Raw genomic sequence first — 20,180 nt, forward strand, 5'->3', positions numbered from 1 at the left:
GAGAACCGACTTACTGAAATTAGTTACTGTATATGGTTTTCAATCTGAAATACGTAAGAAAAAAATTGAATCAATTTGTTTGTACATGATTATTTGCTTGTTTTCAAGAAATAAAAAGCGTTGAATTTTTTAATTCTTTAAATTTCTAATTAATAGAATAAAACGTATCTTTGGAAATTTCTCTAGCAGGAAACCAACTCATTTCGAAAAACTTTTTTTATTGCGAACTCTTTCCGTAGTTATAATTAGTAAATATTATAATAAATTATCAAATTAAATTACACTAAACGCTTTAGAACATACAATGCCTATAGTGAACTGTAACAAAAAATGAAAGTCAAGAAACTAACAACAAATAGAGCCATTTTATAAAATACACTATTAAACATTGTAATTGGTTGCGACTTAATCTATTTATGTAGATCGAAGATATTTAGCTAAGTATCAAACAACTAATGTTTTTATTTTTGCTAGTAAGAAATTCTTTTATTCATGCTTAACCTAGGAGTCAACAGCTGCCAAAGCGCACTTTACAAAATCTTCTCTCGTTTGTGTGTGTTGTTATGTATTGCGGGGTTTCTTATCATTAGGTGAGTCGATTATGGTGGGTTGTAATGGATGAAATTTTTTTTGGTGTACTACGAGAGTGTGCTTGGCTTCGCTGATTCAATGTTCCTAATCTGTCTGCGATGTTGTTGTACCGTCTTTGAAAAATGCTTTTGTTGGTTACTTTGAATGTGCCTGTGGCATTTAAATAATATACTACACTAATCTACAAAACAACTTTTTTTGCGCAAGGCTCTGTAGTGTGTTTCTAAGTTCTTTTCTGGTCTTAACTTTTCGGGATTATAGGATGTTTTCCCTTTGAAGTATCGTTTTGTGATTGCCATGGTGTAACTATTTTAATAATCTATATGATGCATTTCTGTAAAGCAATTGTAGATTTTTTGTTTTCAAGCAGTCCTCGGATTTGTCTTTCACATTATTACAGTGAATTTTACTCTCAGATGAGAATAAAAATTAAACAAATTTCACCTATTATGTATATTTTATAGAAACATATTGTGTATATTTTATGGTCGTTTAATTTCAACACGATCAACACTATTCCAGAAACTTGTCTCTAATTTTGGTAATATTCAAATTAGAATAGAAGGGTTTTTGGTTCCTTTTAAACTATGTTTCTGAAAAATCTGAGACAAAAGTTAAATTATTTGTATTAATCAGTTGACCAAATATCCTAAAAACATACTAAGAACCTTCCTCTCCAAACTGGCATTTTATAAGTGTGCTGAAAATTTTCAAATGTTTTTGCGTCGCATTGACAGATACAATTTATCGCAATGTCAAAAGGGACTTATCGGTAAGCTAAAACAAACTAAGGCGAATTGGTTCCTCAATGGAAGCTAGTGGTTAAGTTTGGCTGTTTATTCCTAAATAAACCTTTCGTGTTTACTGTAGTCAGAAATAGTTACAAAATTCACAATCTCATAAGTTCATAAGTCTTTAAGCCTAAACAAAATTGAAGAATAAACGCAATACGAAAAATCGTCAACTTTAGTTTCAATCATTTTCTTCCGTTTTAATTATTAGTTCCTTCGTCGACGATCCCGGCGGTGGTTTCCGGCCGGCAGGTGACGATGCAGTTGACGACGACGAAGCTCGAGCATGGGTAGAAGTGTTTGATTTGGCATTTCCGGAGTTGGGTCCATTGGCATTTTTCGGATCGGACTTCAAGGTTGACATCAGTGATAGCGGGATGGTGATGTACTGCTGGGCGCCATCTGGTAACGACAGAAGATAGATGTATATTAAATATATTTTCTTTTCTAAAAAAGTGTTAGTTTTTTTAAACATGCGCTAATTATTTTAATAGAATTGAAATATCTTCCATAGAGTGACAATTTGGGCGAACGCTTATCATTTTGATGTTTAAATTAAGTTTTATTCTTGTGTTTCGAATTCATCTCGTCAGTAACTAGCACCAGCTAGGTGTCTAGTTAGACGATGTATCTAAAGTAGTACCCAAATTAGTGCTAGTGAGACACAAAAAAATCCAAACAGTTCACACGGCACTTGCGAACGCCTAACGCGACTGGCTTGCCTCGTGTGATGTCTCGGGAAATTTTTTTCTAAATTGTTAAAAAGAGCTAAAAATAAATGAAAATGAGACTTTATGGATCGGAAAAAAACTCGATGAATCTGTAATTGTTTGAAACCAAACGGGTCGAAAACTTTGAATAGAATTTTTTTGGAATTAGAATTTATTTTCGCTTTGTCCATCTGGATTTGATTTTGCAATTACAAATACTACCAAAAATGGCCCTTCTATTGAAATTGTGATTTTAAATTTGAGTATTTTGATTCAAATATGTTAGAAACTTCTCCAACACAAGCGGTTCTACACTCCCCTACATCTATAAAATCCAGTATACAGCCCGGAATATTATCATCTGATATACAATCCGTTGCCAAATTTGTGGCTGCTTGTTAGGTCATAATGACAGCTGCAAAAGTTGCGTCCAGCATCTCCAAATAAATAACCCCATCAGCAAGTTAGCTAATACAAATGACGATGGGACTTCACTCATGATCCGTTAATGCTGGAAGTATGAAATAACATGATATTTAAGGATGATGATGTTAGCGTAAACGATGAAAAGAGAGAAGTGAATGATCCCCCAAGATGCCCTAGCAAACAAATGCTTCCTTATAAAGATACTTTCCACGCACAGTAGCACCACGAGATCTGTCAGACCCTGCATAATATTTGATTTAATTTATTTGAATTCATCGCCAAAGTCCATCTTAACAAGGTCCTAGCATGCGTCAAGACGCGTGTTAGTGATAGTGAACAGAGACAGCCCATAAAACGTGGTATTGATGGCGTAAACGCTACCATGCGCCCATAGAAACTGTCACACATACGAGCGCAGAGACAGTTTTCGTTTTAACGCATGCTAGGACTTTCCTATACCCTTCATATTTTTGTATTTTTCACACCTGATTACAATGGTTTAATACTACAATTAAACATAATCACATAGTACACAGCATCACAAGAATAAAAATTGCAAATATTACATAAATTGAATCTCAAAATCTAAGTCTATTTTTGAAAACATCACCAGATACAGAAAAATCGAAATGGCTGTACACACTATATTGAAAATATTACACATCGCACTTATGGGTCCGTTCTGACCGTACTCGGTACGCTAAAAGTCGAGTCATATAAAGTTGAACGATTTATGGTTTCTGAGGGGGGAGGATTACATTGATATTGATTTGTGAGAGAATATCTGGGGCCTGAATTTGGCCAGCCAATATTTTCCAATAAACACCGCTCAGAATTTATTTCGCCTTTTGACCAATGTTTCTATATTGAGCAATTGACAGTGATCTTTGTAAGGCAGTGTAACTACAAGCACTGCTTTATCTGCAAAAGTACAGATTTTTCGAAGTTTATTGGCACAGATTCTGTACGGTACAGATTACAGAATTTTGTGAAAAAGTACAGTATGGTATAAATTTCTTTTTTTTTCGAGAGTTGTCCTACTGGAGCTGTAGAGCTAGGTTCTCGGAAGGGCTCCCCGTCAGAATCACATACTACAATTTGCATATGAGACAGGCAATGTCGCCCACTAAAACACTGCATTAGGCCAATTGCAGCGGGCCGTGATTCTGAATGTGATATTCATTGTACGGTTCAGATATGTGCGGGCGTAGGGACTCGCGATCGCGTGTATCATCGCGGACCGTGAATCTAATACTTTTTGTTTTGGTGTACTGCTAAGATGCTAAAAGAGTGTGAGATCCTCCATATCACTAGAATGCTCGGTGATGTCGCCATGGAACGTGTTGTCTAGTGGATATTTGCTTTATTTTTTGATTGGTCCCACTGAATGTATGGACCTAAGTTATTAGGACAGAGAGTAATGGTTTCCGGACGTGACAGATTCATGAGCGCGCGAAAACGAACGTTTGTAGGTTCGTGTTTGAGACAGCGTTTGAAACTTCGTGAGTGCTAAAACGTTCTCCTTATTACCGGGGTGTTATTAAGTTTGCGCGACCGCGAACGTAGGTTTGCGTTGTTAATCGCGAAGGGCTTAAGCGTTCGTACGTTAATGTGTTTGTCACGTGTGCTCGCGTTCATGTGACTTCGCGTGTACAAGACTGGATTTTGTAACCGTGTGGCCTTTCCTATATACGCGTGCGTTCTTGTATGGTCACGCGGACCTTCATTCTGATAGTTAGTTTTTGGTGTACAATTCACATTCTGACAGGGAGTAAGTTACCCCATATCACTAGAGTCCTCGGTCATGTCACCATGTAACGTGATGTCCAGTGGATATGAGAGCATTCTTTTTTTAATTATTCCAGTATTCATGGCACTTTGTTCATGATTTTGGGAACACTTTTTCCCGTGTACCAGAAAGATTTTTTATTCGTTCTATTTGCTGTATGTGGCGCTAACTGTAAATTTGCAGCAGTAAATATTGGGCAGTACGGAACTGTCAGTGGCGGTGGACTCGATGTTTGAAGAAAAACAAATACTCTGGGAGTTTGAATTTACGAAAAAAGTTGGTACTACTGAGTTGGGTTCGAACAATCTTATTATTGAGGAGCAAGCTTTTGCGATAGAGAATCAAATACGAAGACTGTTTGGAATCAAATTTGTGCACGGAAAAATGTTCCCAAAATCGTGAATAAAGCGCCATAAATTCTGGAACAATTACGTTTTTACTTTACGAAAACGGTTCCATGAACAAAACTCCTTTGTTTTGTAATCATGTTTAATTTCTTTTCGGAAACGTCCGCATAACACTTTTATTGGTGGAAATATTTGTTTTTGTTTTGTGAACTTCAGTCAGGATTTCCGCTATCGCATTACCAAATCGGTTTTCTGTACGTGAACTAGTTCACAATTTTATGAATGAATAATGATTCATAAAACCAAATGTTAACTCACGATGTTATCCATAGATTAAGAACATTAGTTCACAAAATCAAAACAACTGGATATTTTCTCGTGAGCTATATTACGAAACTCGGAATTTTATTCACGATCCTTTATAATCAATCCTTTATAATTAACCCTTGTGAACCAATTCATGATTCCTAATATGTAAGCCACAATCTAATATCCGAGCTCGTGAAATAGTTCACAAAATCATAAATTATCACTCGTGTATTCTGGTGAGCTGGTTCATGGGGCAGGGGCAGCACTGGCGAATCGCCCGGACGTGTTGTCGTTAACGTCTAATATTTTTCAAAATTTTTCAGTGATATACAATATATTCCACAGGAAAATGAAGTCAATCGTTTAGTAGATAGTTTTTCCTGTTGAGTTATGTAGTATTAGGTTGAAATATCGTGAGAAAAGGGATTTTGCATAGAAATTTGTCGTCACAACTTTGCCATTGAAGTATGTGCAGCAAGACGCGAAAAAATACGCCCGTTCATTCTGCTTAGCGCCTGCAGCGCCGCCTTGACTTGAGTAGCTGATGCAACCATTTCACGGATGGAGGAGAATTCTTCACAGAAATCTTATGAATTTATTTATTCAGAGCTGGTGAGATCGTTTCATGTCATTTTTCAATGCTTGTCTACCTTCATAAATATTTTCTTTTTTGTAAATATGCCAGAATCAAAAAATATTTTTTATTCTGGAAGTGCGAATATATTGCAAATATCCAATTGATGTATTCGCGCGGGGCTTATTGTATATGAAGGCAGCCTCAGAATGTACGTGTAGGAACAGACATTCTTGAAATGTGTCGTTGGATGTACAATAGAGCTATCGCCTTTCATTTCCAGGGCAAAAAAATATACTTTCTGTACATGAGAACTGTGTCACAAAAAGCCACTTTGCATACATTGTTTTTCCAAAAATGATCTAGACTGTCTTTTGAAAAGGTTCAAACTTTTTTTACCCTTTTTGCCTTTCTCATATAGAAAGGTTATGCAATCACTCTGAAAAACGTCAACCTAATCCCGGCCCGGAGGGCCGGGTGTCATATCCCATTCGACTCAGTTCGTCGAGATCGGAAAAAGTCTGTATGTGTGTGTGTATGTATGTATGTGTGTGTGTATGTGTGTGTATGTGTGTGTATGTGTGTGTGTATGTATGTGCGTATGTGTCAAATAATGTCACTCATTTTTCTCAGAGATGGCTGGACCGATTTGCCCAAACTTAGTCTCAAATGAAAGGTGCAACCTTCCCATCGGCTGCTATTGAATTTTGGATCGATCGGAATTCTGGTTCCGGAATTACGGGTTTCAGAGTACGGCCACACAGAAATTTCTCATATAAACTATAGGAAAAATTAAAAATAGAATTTTTATTTTTGATGCTAAATGTGTTCAAGGTGCATGAAACGTCGAGATTTGATGCAAACTCGAAAAAAAATTTGACTACGATTCACTTTTTTGGATTTTGGCACATTTTTGCCTTTCTCATATAGAAAGGTTATGCAATCACTCTGAAAAACGTCAACCTAATCCCGGCCAAATTTTTTTTTCGACTCGTTTAGGGTTTCTGGATTTTAACAGAGGCGTAGTTGATGGTTTACGGAGAGGGGTTACACCCCCCCCTCTACTGTTCGCGCCCCTCCTTTAAAAATCTCCTTAAATCACCCCTCAGACCACCACCCCATCCAGCCCTCATACCCCTCCCTTTCAACCCCGTCCTCTTTAAACCACCGCTGTATCACAAAGCATAATAATTTAAGCTGGGGAGTCGTTCGTTCATGGGACTTTCGCCCTCTTCACATACCCAGCCCCGCATGACAAAATGAGTTAGCAAGCAGATAACATTGATCTAATGCTGATTAGGCTAATGGAGTATGATATTTTTTTGTTTCAAGTGTTTCACCGTCGACACGTAGCTCATCAAGTTCGTGGCTGGCATGCCATTGTGTATAAGTGCAAAGTGTACTAAGAATGTAATGGACATTTCCACAATTATGTTGAACATAAAAAGCCTCCGTGCCATAGTTTAGAGAAATGAGAAAGGCACAATTGCACCGCTAGGTGGATTAAAACAGGTTTTTTCAAATGGCTTTAGTCTAAAAGTGACAAATCCTACAAAAATGTTGCACCAGTGATTTTCACAAAATTAGTCAAATTTTTGAATAAAAATATCGAAAAAAATCTTCATCGACTCCTAAACAAAGAAACCTGTTTTAATCCACCTAGTGGTGCAATTGTGCCTTTTTCATTTCTCTAAACTATGGCACGGAGGCTTTTTATGTTCAACATAATTGTGGAAATGTCCATTACATTCTTAGTACACTTTGCACTTATACACAATGGCTTGCCAACCACAAACTTGATGAGCTACTTGTCGACGGTGAAACACTTGAAACAAAAAAATATCATACTTCATTAGCCTAATCAGCATTAGATCAATATTATCTGCTTGCTAACTCATTTTGTCATGCGGGGGTGGGTATGTGAGGAGGGCGAAAGTCCCATGAACGAACGACTCCCCAGCTTAAATTGGTATGCTTTGTGATATAGTGGTGGTTTAAAGATGATGGGGTTGAAAGGGAGGGGTATGAGGGCTGGATGGGGTGGTGGTCTGAGGGGTGATTTAAGGAGATTTTTAAAGGAGGGGAGTGAATAGTAGAGGGGGGATGTAACCCCTCTCCGTAAACCATCAACTACGCCCCTGTTAAAATCCAGAAACCTTATGCGAGTCGAAAAAAAAAATTGGCCGGGATTAGGTTGACGTTTTTCAGAGTGATTGCATAACCTTTCTATATGAGAAAGGCAAAAATGTGCAAAAATCCAAAAAAGTGAATTGTCGTGAAATTTTTTTTCGAGTTTGCATCAAATCTCGACGTTTTATGCACCTTGAACACATTTAGCATCAAGAATAAAAATTCTATTTTTAATTTTTCCTATAGTTTATATGAGAAATTTCTGTGTGACCGCACTCTGAAACCCGTAATTCCGGAACCAGAATTCCGATCGATCCAAAATTCAATAGCAGCCGATGGGAAGGTTGCACCTTTCATTTGAGACTAAGTTTGGGCAAATCGGTTCAGCCATCTCTGAGAAAAATGAGTGACATTATTTGACACATACGCACATACATACACACATACACACACACATGCACACGCGTACACACACATACATACACACATACACACACACATACAGACTTTTTCCGATCTCGACGAACTGAGTCGTATGGGATATGACACTCGGCCCTCCGGGCCGGGATTAGGTTCACGTTTTTCAGAGTGATTGCATAACCTTTCTATATGAGAAAGGCAAAAATCGCTTTAAAAAATTTAAAATCGATTTACAAAAAAAACCATCTTTGATTTGGATGAAATTTTGTTTTAAGACAGGTAATTATGTTCTCTACCTACCGTCAAAAATTCAAGTTGGGCACTTTTAAGGAAAAAAGTTATTTGAAAAAAACTTTTCCTTGTCCAAATTTAATTTTTTTTCAGTGTAGTTTTATCGAAAACTGAACTAATGAAAGTCATAATCATCTCAGAATCCAATTTCCTAACTGATGGTTACCTGATACATGCAAAAAATATCAGCAACGAATTTGGTATAAACTGGTCTGGAACGAGGCCGAATGGATTCGTTTAACGGAGATCTGGTACTAGAATACTTAGCGCACGACCAGACAACATGCTTAATATCGCGATAATCGCCACTACAAGTGCAGAGACCGCTCTCCACTATCTCAATACGCCGGAGATGAACCTTCTACGTATAATGATTGTACATGACCCGAGATATCACCCGAATGAAGTCATGACCCTCATCCATTCTCATGGACCAAGGTTTTATGATACCTTTGGGATTCCTAAACTTCCATCGCTCCACAAAATAAGCCAAATTTCGAGTGTCCTCTAAGAAGAAATATTTAAAAACTCGTCGAAGCTACGCCGATCTTTCATAAATATCACCTTCTAATTCCGAAATGTCCACGTTCTCATTATCATTCTAATCCAAGTGTCCGCTTTCTCATTACCCGGAATGGAGCATTGCGAAAGAATTTAAACTAAGGTAATCTGCCATGATTTTTCAGATGAAGTACTCGAAACTTTCATGTTTTCTCCAAGAAATATAGAGTGCTTTTCATGCTCCATCAAATGGAGAGCTTCCTGTAACTGTAACGATGTGGGCATGGGCGTTGATGGGTAAATATAAAACCAACAATTTTGTGGGGAGAATGTTGGCAGCACAGCCTCTTTCAACACTAATTTCATAATAATTAGCATAAAAGCGATGCATAGCTGTCATCATATGACGAACGTTCCGTGTATTCCAATCACAGGATGAATCGAATACACAACGTAGGCCCTAGCCACCAGATGAAACATTGTTTCTCTGATGATCTGTCCGTTAATCCGTTGACAGACCGGTGCCAATAATCGCGTTTTTCAGCTTTCATCAAGTTTTTCATTTGCATTTGTAGCGTCGCGTATATTGGGAAAAATTTGGGCTTCTAATCTGACGTTAAAACGTCCCTTTCGCGTATAATTCTAAGCAATCTCTGACAACCACAAAGTAGGAAACTGTTCACGGTTGTTAGCGTCGGGTACTCGTTTCGTCTGACCTTTAATCGTAGTGCAAATGCATTGTGTAAAACCTGGGGGAAAATGTAGGGACTTAAACAAAGGGACACTTGGGGTTGTTGATGTACCATGTAGAAATTCCTGCGAGTTTCTAAGATTACCGTGACCAGGAACAACTTACTTCGGTTTTATAACAGCACCCTTCAAAGGACACTCTCAGTCCTTTACGATGAAGCTTAGCAGAGAAAACTGATTTTCCTTTTTCGGAAATTTATAGGATGGCGAACCAGAATTTTCACTGGCCGAAGCAAAGGTTTCTTGAAGAAGCGAATCCTATACTTCGCAATTATGGCCCCTATACCAACAATTTCAGCCGGATTTCGCTTGAACACAACTCACATAAAATTAGTTGTTTCATTTGAGCCGAAATTCTGGTGAAAATCAATCAGAAATTCACCTCTAATTTCGAATGAGTTTGATAGAAGGTACATCATGCTATGAATGCTTACCATAAAATAATTAGTGCTTTATGACAAGTTTGGCTAGGACATAGTTTTTTGATGAATTTAATTGTTTGTCGTATCGGAAAATTGGACCATAAACCCAGCACTGCTTACCAATGAGATCTTCACAAAATAATTTGGAATGCTAGAATATGAGTAAGCGTAACATTTTACTAAAATGGGGCGACCATAACGTAGTTGGTAAAGCGATTGCCTTGTACGCATCTCACCTGGGTTCGTTTCCCAAACCCGCACATAGAAATTTTTCTTAAGAGATTTTTCCATAAGGTCAAATCCTCTATAATCGAAATAAAAAAAAACTAATTTCTTGAGGTCAGAAATTTAGCATAGATCGATAAAAATACAAAAGACATTAACTCATCTGGAGGTATGAGTGCAAAGACCTAAAATAATCGTTTAGGAAAATCCATCCTAATCGTCAGTGAAACGGAAAAAAAATAAGATCAACGTAGCGTTCGTAAGTGCAACACGAAGGTCCGTTGCTGAAAGGAACGGGGCTGATGTTCTAAATCTTCAGCTATTAGCTTCACGAAAAAACAAGACTGTTCTAATCGTATTAGCTTTCAGGTGTAATTGAAAGGGATACGGTACTCACCCTCATTGTGCAGCTGAATTTGCCCGGTTTGCAGCAGGTTAACCAGCACATCCTGAGGTAGATTTGCTAAGGCCGCCGCCGGGTAGATGACACTGTTGGACAATTGGGTTTGATGATGATGTTGTTGTTGTTGAGCCGCCGTTGGTGACGAAATCGATGGTTGTTGGTGCTGATGCTGTTGTATTTGATGCTGGAGAGCCTGCTGTTGTTGTTTGATCTGCTGCTGGATGGCATTAAGTGCGATACTGGTACTGCTGCTTATTCCGTGGCCGTTACCGGCTGTGGTTGCTGCAACCGAAGCTGAAGTGGACGCACTAGGTGCCGATGATTGCGGCGTTATACTAACACTGTGATTATTGCTATTATTGATTGGATTAGTATTTAAGTTACTATTACTACAGCTAGGCCCAGGCGAATCTGGAGGCGAGTAGTCATCGGTATCACTACCGGACGACATCGGGGAACGATCATCCTGAAAGAAGGAAAGAAAAGAGAAAAAAAAACAAAACACTCAAATCAGTATAACATTTAACAATTTGCTTGCAAAGGCATGAAGAATATGAAAGCTAAATGGATTAAAGTGTGTCCCAGTGAGTTAAATCGTTTTTACCCAATTTCAGCACGAATGGAGCCATGCGCCAAGTAGCAATAGCTATCAATACTTCTCTACCTACATTGCTCCCATATTGGACAGTTTCATTGAGCCGCGACACTTTAAGCTAATGTGGCCATAAGATGCATGGACGCAGAAAATGATCACGTTTGTTGTAGGAAAAAAAACATACAACTGATGCTGGCAGGAGATTATACCTATTATTGTGCTGATCCTTATAGGATGATGCTACCAGGAGCTGATCAACTCTGTGATCCCAACAAGGTGAGGAATTTCATTAATAAAATATTCTATCCGGATATGGTCTCTCTGCAGTTGGCAGGCCGGCAAAGCGGAGTGAATTGAGATAAGACATCGATTCCTTTTTCGAATCCGGTGGCGTACCGTTTGTACCGGGATCCAAGGGAAGAGTATTTATTAATGAAGCGAGAAATTATGACGCGAGTACCACGATTTTATGAGGCCGGCCAAGTTTGGAGAATGGTGTTGCTATATAGCGATCGGCTTGTGGCGATATCATGCAGGGTTGCCAGGTTGTTGATATTTCGCATAGAATCAACTAAATCAGGTATGCGTTCGGTTTTGACCTATACCGCAACCAAACTGGCAGCCCATTCACTTCTTTGTCAATCATCGTTATCATCATCGGGGTTGCGTGCTTCACCATCAGCAGCATTATACATACCAAGCAGCAGTGCACCATAAACATAAGCATCGCCTCACTATTTTGCATTACACTTTGGCAAAGCGAGAAGACGTGCGGTCGCCATGATGATCCTGATATGGCCGCTCGAAATGTGTTCCAAAATGGACATCGGCATCAGGTCCATTGCGGTAGCCTGTAACAGCAGCAGTCCGTCAGTCTAGCAATGCTCGCAGCCATCAGCGTGCCGAAGGCCCATTGGCAGGCAGGAGCCCCAACTAGAGGTGATGTGACAAACGAGATATTCTCTATTGCAATGTTTCTATATGACAGCCACGCAAGAGTAGGGATCCGAATTTGGTTGACGGTAGCAGATCGGCGGCGTTTTTTTGCCTCCTCCTCGTTGCTCCCTGTGTGCTGGTGTAGTCCCACAAATGGAGTTGGAAAACATCGTGTTTCATGTTGTCAGGTGGAAATCGCCTGTTGTGATAACGAGAGCAGCGAAACGCAAACGGCAGGGGAAGTGGACGACGGATGGAATAAAACGCTCTGATAAGGCTGCGAGGTTTGCCGGTTTGAAGACTTGATTTTCCATAATTTCCACAACGACAAATTACAGATTCAGAAATTTTCCGTCCTTTCTGGCACAAGACAGCGTGGTGTGCTTGCGAAAGGAGACATTTTTGTGCGGTTGGAAACACCTGCAAAAAGTGCGATCGGCAAGGTTGCGTGTGTCTGTTAGGACGAGGTGGACACGTTAGCTACAAATGATGGATGGAATCGGGCACGGTAAGAAAAAAGAACTGTTTTCAAGCTAGCGTTGAAAAGGTTTTTGTAGTATGGTGAAACGTTGTCTAGAATGGGAAGCGCAGTATTATTATCCTTGCAGTACCAGTATAATTATCATTAGATTTTAAGGTGAAATGCAGCTTTCCTTCAACGCCAACTGGAAACCTTTGCGGAATGGTGCGAGATCAACCGAATGACCCTAAACCCCAAGAAATGTACGGTCATTACGTTCTCGAGGAAAAAAACGCCAATTCGATTCAATTACTGTCTAGCTGAATCTACAATTGACAGAGCGAATTGCGTCAAAGATCTCGGAGTTTTTCTCGATGAACAACTGACGTTTAAACAGCATATCAGCTATATTGTTGCAAAGGCATCACGCTGTTTGGGGTTCATAATGAGAATATCTAAGCACTTTTCAGATATTTACTGCTTGAAATCTCTCTACTGCTCACTCGTTCGATCAACTCTGGAATATTGTTCAGTTGTGTGGAACCCTCATTATCTCAACGGTGTCCATCGAATTGAGACAGTACAGCGCAGATTTGTTCGGTTTGCCCTTCGTCGATTGCCTTGGAGCAACCCTCACCAGCTGCCAAGTTATGAAACCCGGGGTTTGCTTATTGGACTCGATACATTGCAAGTGCGACGGGATCTATTCCGTGCTATGACGATTTCGGATATTTTGCAAGATCGAATTGACTGCCCCGAGCTTCTCAGTGCGATAAATATGAATGTTCGCCCTCGCGCCCTTCGCAATAATTTATTCCTCCGATTACCTCTTCGCCGGACTAACTATGGAGTAAACGGTGCCATCATTGGTTTGCAGCGGACCTTCAACAGAGTGTCATCCGAGTTCGATCTTCACATTCCACGTAGCAGATTACATGTTGACTTTTTAAATAGATTAAGAAATTATCATTAGGACCACACTGTGTCTGTTGATATTAATAAATAAATAAATAAATAAATATTTTTATGGATATTGTACAAGTCTGCGAAAGAGCTTCCGTTGAGGTTACCCATCATATTTCAATTATTGGTATTTTATTGTTTTATTGCAAAATAGTTTTTTCCTCCTTATTGCTTGTGGCACTAAAAACTGGATTCGAATCGCACTGCACACTTAACTTTCTTCTAATAAATTCTTCTCATAGACTTTTTAGTTCGACTGGTCTGTCTATGAGAATGTCATCTCTATTACTTAAAATACAAGTGTTTTGATAGTTCGCAATTTTATGTAGCAATTTGATCACTCGCACTTTGGAATTGCGCACTAAGGGGCCGTACACAAATAATGTAGCTTTTTTCGGCGATTTGTGACCTCTCCCTTCCCTCTTGTAGCATTTGCTCACAAAATTCTAATCTCTCCCTTGTACATAACGTAGCATTTACCTCCCCCTCGTCCCATGCAAAGCGGCCGTGGGATGAATAAAATTTCATTTGTTTTTCAATTATTTGAAATACATGTCCTTTCAAAATGTTTAACGACTTTCATCAACATTTTCATTATAACAGCAAATTTCGTGCAAAATAAGTCCATTTCATGACAAATGTAGTGTTGATCGTTTTGTTTTGAATTTTATATGTCAAGGGGAGCATAAAGAGAAGTTCTCTCAGTTCACAATCCTGCAGCTGCCAATGATTCTAATTCCGCGAATCGTAAAATTTACTCCGTGAAAAACCGCATCAAAAGTAACTTGTATGAATTTAAATTTATTTCTCTTGTGAATGGAGGATCATTAAATTGTTTTCTCTAAACAATGGGTTTTAAACTTAATTCTACGTCGCACAACATCTGGCCCTACCCTCCCCTTCGTCTCACTTCGTCACAAATTTGGTGTACCATCCCTACCCCCCAAAATGCTACGTCATTTATGCATGGCCCCTAAGACAACACTATAGAAAAATCTTCGATAGCATGCAGTTAGATATCGTCTACCCCACATTAAAAGCCAAATTGTGTATATGGCAGTAAGCCAGTTGCTTCGACCCAATTGTCGAGCGAGACAAGATCATTTTCTCAAACAACTTCTCGAAACAGGACAGCATTGCAATCGGTCGATACGAGTTGTGGTTGGAGGTTAGTTTTCCTAGTTTTTGGATACCGATGATCTTCACTTGCCACCACTCATGAGGGACAATGTTACGCTCAAGCAACTTATAAAATAAATACAACAAGCGTCTCTTGCCAGAGTCTGGCAGATTCTTCAACAAGTTGAATTTGGTTCTGTCTGGTTCTGGCCAAATAACAATAACAGTTTTATAGTACGCTACAAGCGCAATCTATGTTTTATTAGTGGCTATAAAACTACTATAAAATCTGATTTGTTTCTAAGGTGGTTACGTGATAAGAGAGCAAGTGAGAAATCCACTGTTGAAAAGGGTTTTTTGTTTGCACTATTGTGATGGCACGCGGCGCAGTAGATCTTCTATTCCGGGCTGGAATCCGGACAAACCTTCTTGGCGAAATCGAATATCCAACGGCTTCGGTTTCGCGTATGCCGAGCCGTGCCCCAAAAAGTTCAATGTTACTCTCGTTAATCCGCCAACAAACCGGTGCCAGTGACCTCTAACTAATTCTAGGCTCTTGTCAAGCTCTTCATTCATATGTCTAATGTTGCGTACTGTCGATAGCTAGCGGGTAATTCGTCAGCCCGGAAGGTCTCATACGCGGCGCTCTTCTCCGTGTATACGCCTGAGCTAAAGATGGGTGAGTGAATAGCGAATCGATTAAAACTTGCTTGAAAAAGAATGAAATGACCACGATTCTATTTTTTACAAGCTGCGATTATTTAAAAAAAAATTTGGTTGAACGACTTAGTGAAATGTTTGATTCCAGCGTCTAGCAGGGAATACTCTATTGTGAAAGTTGCCTATTTCTGACTGCATTTTACGAAACCAGCATTTTCACACAGATTTGAATGCCTTTAGTTCAGAGGAAATATAAATTCATTTACCAACAAAAGCATTTATTTGTTAAATGTGAAAAAATTGAAAGCAAGAAAGGTTCATATTTTACATTTTAAAGCATAAGTGAACTGCATAATCAATGTCTGGTGCCTTTTTACTCGATAATGCTGCTCAGAGCCAACACAGAAACAAAATTCAGTTTGAAACTGAATTTGAACCGAAAATAACTGAATGAATGCGCTGCAGCGGACTAATGAGGGACGATGAACCTAACAAGATGCTACCAAGCGGGATGAGAAGGTTGTGCTTTTTATTGTGAACATGACTCACATAAAAATAAAGAAGTGCGATGAACACACGAGCACTTATTTGTATATATAGAATAAAAAAATATACTCCAAATTAAAATCAAACAGATACGCGTTTAGTCTGATTTTGAATCGTGGTGTCGAGAATCAGGAAAGCCAGGAAACTGTTTTCTTCGTCCGGAGGAAGCTCTTGTGTTGACTCGATTTTACCGGATATCGCGGACGCATAGCTTCCAATCAATGTTTCGTGTGAGTTATACAAACGAAATATTGATTGGGGCCTTGGACTGTTAGCAATTATCATTACGATTGCCAGATGGACGCTGCCATGTGGATCAGAGATTAGGGAGCTCAGGTTCCTGATACCGTGAGCGACTTGCTTCGGTTTTGCACCAGTATATCCTCGGGTAGTTATTTTTGAGGACCTTGAAGAGACACCTTCTGGGCTTTACAACGCAGCTTCGGACAGTAATTGTTCCTCCTTTATGTATTGCTTCTAAGCACAGCAGAAGAAACCCCTCCTGGGGTTTATTACCTTCGTCGATAGACAAGCTAGTATAGATGTATCTTTAGCATATCTGCAAAAGATCGCTTAGAGCGTCCCTGAAGGGAACACTTAAGATTCTCCTCGCGCTGCTTGTACGCGAGATATGTTGGGAGATCATGTGGTTTTCCTCCACGGTAGACTCGAGCAAACGGAAAGCCCATAATACTCCCATGCTCATGGGGTTTGACATGGGTGTTTGAAACGGGTTCGACACATGAAAACACCATCACCATGGTCTGGTAGATCCTCGGGGAGACACTTTTCAACATCTTTCGACAGGAATCATCCGCATGATTCCCACTGCATTTCCCACGATGCTACACAATGGGAGGCTGTGTGTCCCAGTTGTTTTCAATTAGTGCAGTTCATGACCCGCGATACAAAAGGCGAACAGGTAGACGATCCTTGTCAAAGAAATGGTAGTTGGGTAGAGCGGACCCTGCGAGCGTAAACCTATAAGAGTCTGAGTTACAGTCCAGTATTTTAACTGGCTGTAGCATGGGGTCTTTAAAACAGCCAACCCGTGTTCCAGCAGTTCCTCGCCAACTCGAATCGGTGACGACTTTGCCAAATTCAACCCTATTAGATGGTACATATACACCGTAATCCCTCGCCAAAGGCCCTTAGCCAGCAATATCATTTGTCTGCCTCAGGGTATATACCAATTGGAGCGAATCTTCGATATTTTTGTCGATGCATCCGATCACGATAAATCCCATTTTACAACTTTGCCAAAAACACCATAACTCTAAAACGAAAGATAAGGAAAGGATGTCATTTCTCAGAAAATACGGGAAATAAAGTACCTACAAAAGACTTTTGAGCGCTATTGTAAATGTGAACGGTATCCAGGTGGCTTATAAAAAGAAACACTGCTGATTTACTGCTCTACTGACCGGATAACGGTAAACGTGTGCATTCAAAAGAAGAAGAAAATGCTGAAGGTAGAGGTAGAGAGCGCGCACGATAACCTTGAAAGCGGATTAGTACTATTTTTTAGTACGTTACTCTGCACGGACTGGAATGATCGACTTATCGATCTGAAAGTCACCGAACGAATGTTGGCCACAACTATGTTACATTTTTTTAAACAGTTTACGGTACAGCAATGAACCCATTAATAATACCACAAGTTTTGTGAAATAGTTAACATGAAAACTTCAATAGTGTGTAGAGTTGCTTGAAAGTAAGAATTATTATGGGAATATCTTCTAAGTATATCAGGCACGCCAGAAGGATCGTGAATTATGTACTAAAACAGTTAATGAATCCATGAATAATAGTTTATGATTTTATTAACTATTTGACAAGCACAAATGGTGAATCATGACTAATCTGTTAGGAATAACCAGTTCACGAATCCATGAACAATATCCTGCGTTCTCTGAAATTGTTCACGTAAGAATATTAAGATCATACGCAAATTTCATAAACTACACCATGACAGTGGAAACCTATTTTGTGATTTTTTGAAATACTTCATGGTTTATGAATAATGTTCATAAGTTTACGAAAATTGAATATAATTATGAACACATGATTTTTGTTCACCGGCCTGTTTTCGTAGTGTGAAAACGTGATTAGGCTAGAATTCATGGTATTTTATACACGAATTTGGGGATTTTTTTTCGTGCTGCGGCTTAGTATTCTTAGCATGTATTTGAATGCAGTATATTCACGGACTAACGGACATAGAACATAGGTGCAACTAGGATGATGACATGGTCGTATATTCAAGGGTAGGCTGCGCGCTCGGGATCGGACAGACTCTCACTAATAATCGTGTTATTTTGACGTGACTATGATTTGCCTTTCCATATAGCGTCACCTTTCCTAAATTGCGGAATAAACAGGAGGAAGAGTTTCCCTACATTAGTAACTTTTATTGTATTGTGCACCAATTGAGTATTAAATTCTGAAGTTTGTATTTTTTTTTATAAACAACGCAAAAACTGCTTTTTAGAAAATCTTTCGAAAGTGAAATGGAAAACCGAAATTTTCTACTCTATTTTCGGCTGAACCGTTAATATGGAGTACCTAAGAAAACTAATCGAATATTGGGAAGTAAAGTGTTTTTTTAATTCACAAATCGTTCGCTAGTCGTCGCCCATATATTGTTACGCGTTATTTTAGTTCATCAGCCTTATTCTGTATTAGGACTATTTGTTTTTCGAACGAATGTGATTTGCATTTTCAATAATTACAGCAAAACCAACGTTTACTGGGTATATTGTCAACCAGATTCAAAACCTCAGCAAACCCAGCAGCTAGCACCAGACCCGTAGGGTGCGGTTAGCCGGGTTGGTCCCCGCCAAGGGCGTCAACCTTAGGGAGGCGCTGGAATTTTGATCTGTTTTATGAATTAACTCAGAATAGATGTGCCGTTTCCTGATATTTTACCGTTCGAGGGTTCAACTGAAAAAGAAAGCCAATAGGCGAACAACTAAATCTCTACTAAAGGCTCCAGATGACCACGCTACGGCCCTTCCAGTCCCTTTCAGATTTATTGACGATAAATAAATTTCATTTGAGATCAAAATGAAAAGTGGATAGAGGAATAAACATTGAACATGTTGCACGACACGAATATTTCAACTGCAAAAACTTAAAAAATACTGCATTTTTTCGCTCGTTTTCTTAGCTTCATAAAAACACTAGTGGTATAGATTTGTGATTATGGGCAGTAAATAAGGCCACTTCCTTAAAGTCGTAGCAAACTATAGAGTAAGCTAGATCAATTATCATAGAGAAGATAACCCTATGCCGTACCGTGAGAATTGAAGTCTCCTCAATGTTGGGAGGAGTTCCTTAATATCACAAAGTTACCGGTGCCTAACATAGGCACAACCAGTCCTAAACAAAGCTGAATCTCTGCTTGAATGTTACATGAGATTTTCGATGTTTCTGGAACTGCTGGAAACCCCTTCATTGAATTCAAATTTCTAAGACCAGAAGTTGTCAGAGCTTCCTCGAGATGGTGAATTTGGCGATCTTTCAAGAGAAAAATTGAAGCTTCCACAATAGGTACACTTTGAAGCTTCTTCCAGTGCAAGAATTATGCTCATGATTCTCTGTGCAATTATCATCCCGAACCTTACTGCTACAATGGCCGATTTGCACAAACAATCGAACAGGCAGACAATTATTGTCGTAGAAAACGTATTGAAACACAAGACAGTCCTGCCAGAAGTCACCCGACACGAGGTTGACAAGAGACACCATATTGTTCTGTCTAATGCGAATGCCATTCAAAACTTTTACTCACTGGAGGAAGGGGTCCATAGAAAAGCCAGCTTCAGTAGATCCACGCATGACAAAATTGAATCGGTGACTACACCATCGCACTCTGCTTTGTGAGCGGGAATGTATACGTTGTCATTAGAAACGGTTTGTCATCAGTAACATCATTTGCTTGATTTATACAGAACTCGACATAGATCTTTCATTAGTGCTTAAATCGCAAATGTAAACAAACTGCGTTTTTGCTATTGTGACATTAAGCGACAAAAGTACTGCAAGATTGAGGTGAAAATTAGTTGAAATGGTTTTTAGTTCGATTTATAATTAAAGAAAACAAAACGGCGAAACATGCATTTTCTTCGAAATTTCGACTTAGGCCATTCTTCTAATATTGTTATATTTTTAGACAGAACCGGGGCGTACGGTTATTATTTACAAAATTATTCTTTATCTA

At 39.1% G+C, this 20,180-nt stretch overlaps 1 protein-coding gene across 1 annotated transcript in view; it reads right to left on the reverse strand.

Annotated features, from left to right (window-relative positions):
- Positions 1 to 299: 299 nt before the first annotated feature.
- LOC131692636 (serum response factor homolog) overlaps positions 300 to 20,180 on the reverse strand; it is a 629,792-nt gene continuing 609,911 nt past the window's right edge. The window contains exons 3-4 of the mRNA XM_058979791.1: positions 10,674 to 11,145; positions 300 to 1,784 (exon numbers count right to left, since the gene is read on the reverse strand). Of these exons, the coding sequence (XP_058835774.1) occupies positions 1,564 to 1,784; positions 10,674 to 11,145 (693 nt within the window). The 3' untranslated portion in view covers positions 300 to 1,563. The remainder of the gene's footprint in view (positions 1,785 to 10,673; positions 11,146 to 20,180) is intronic.

This window comes from Topomyia yanbarensis, chromosome 3, assembly GCF_030247195.1.
Source record: "Topomyia yanbarensis strain Yona2022 chromosome 3, ASM3024719v1, whole genome shotgun sequence".
NCBI lineage: Eukaryota > Metazoa > Arthropoda > Insecta > Diptera > Culicidae > Topomyia > Topomyia yanbarensis.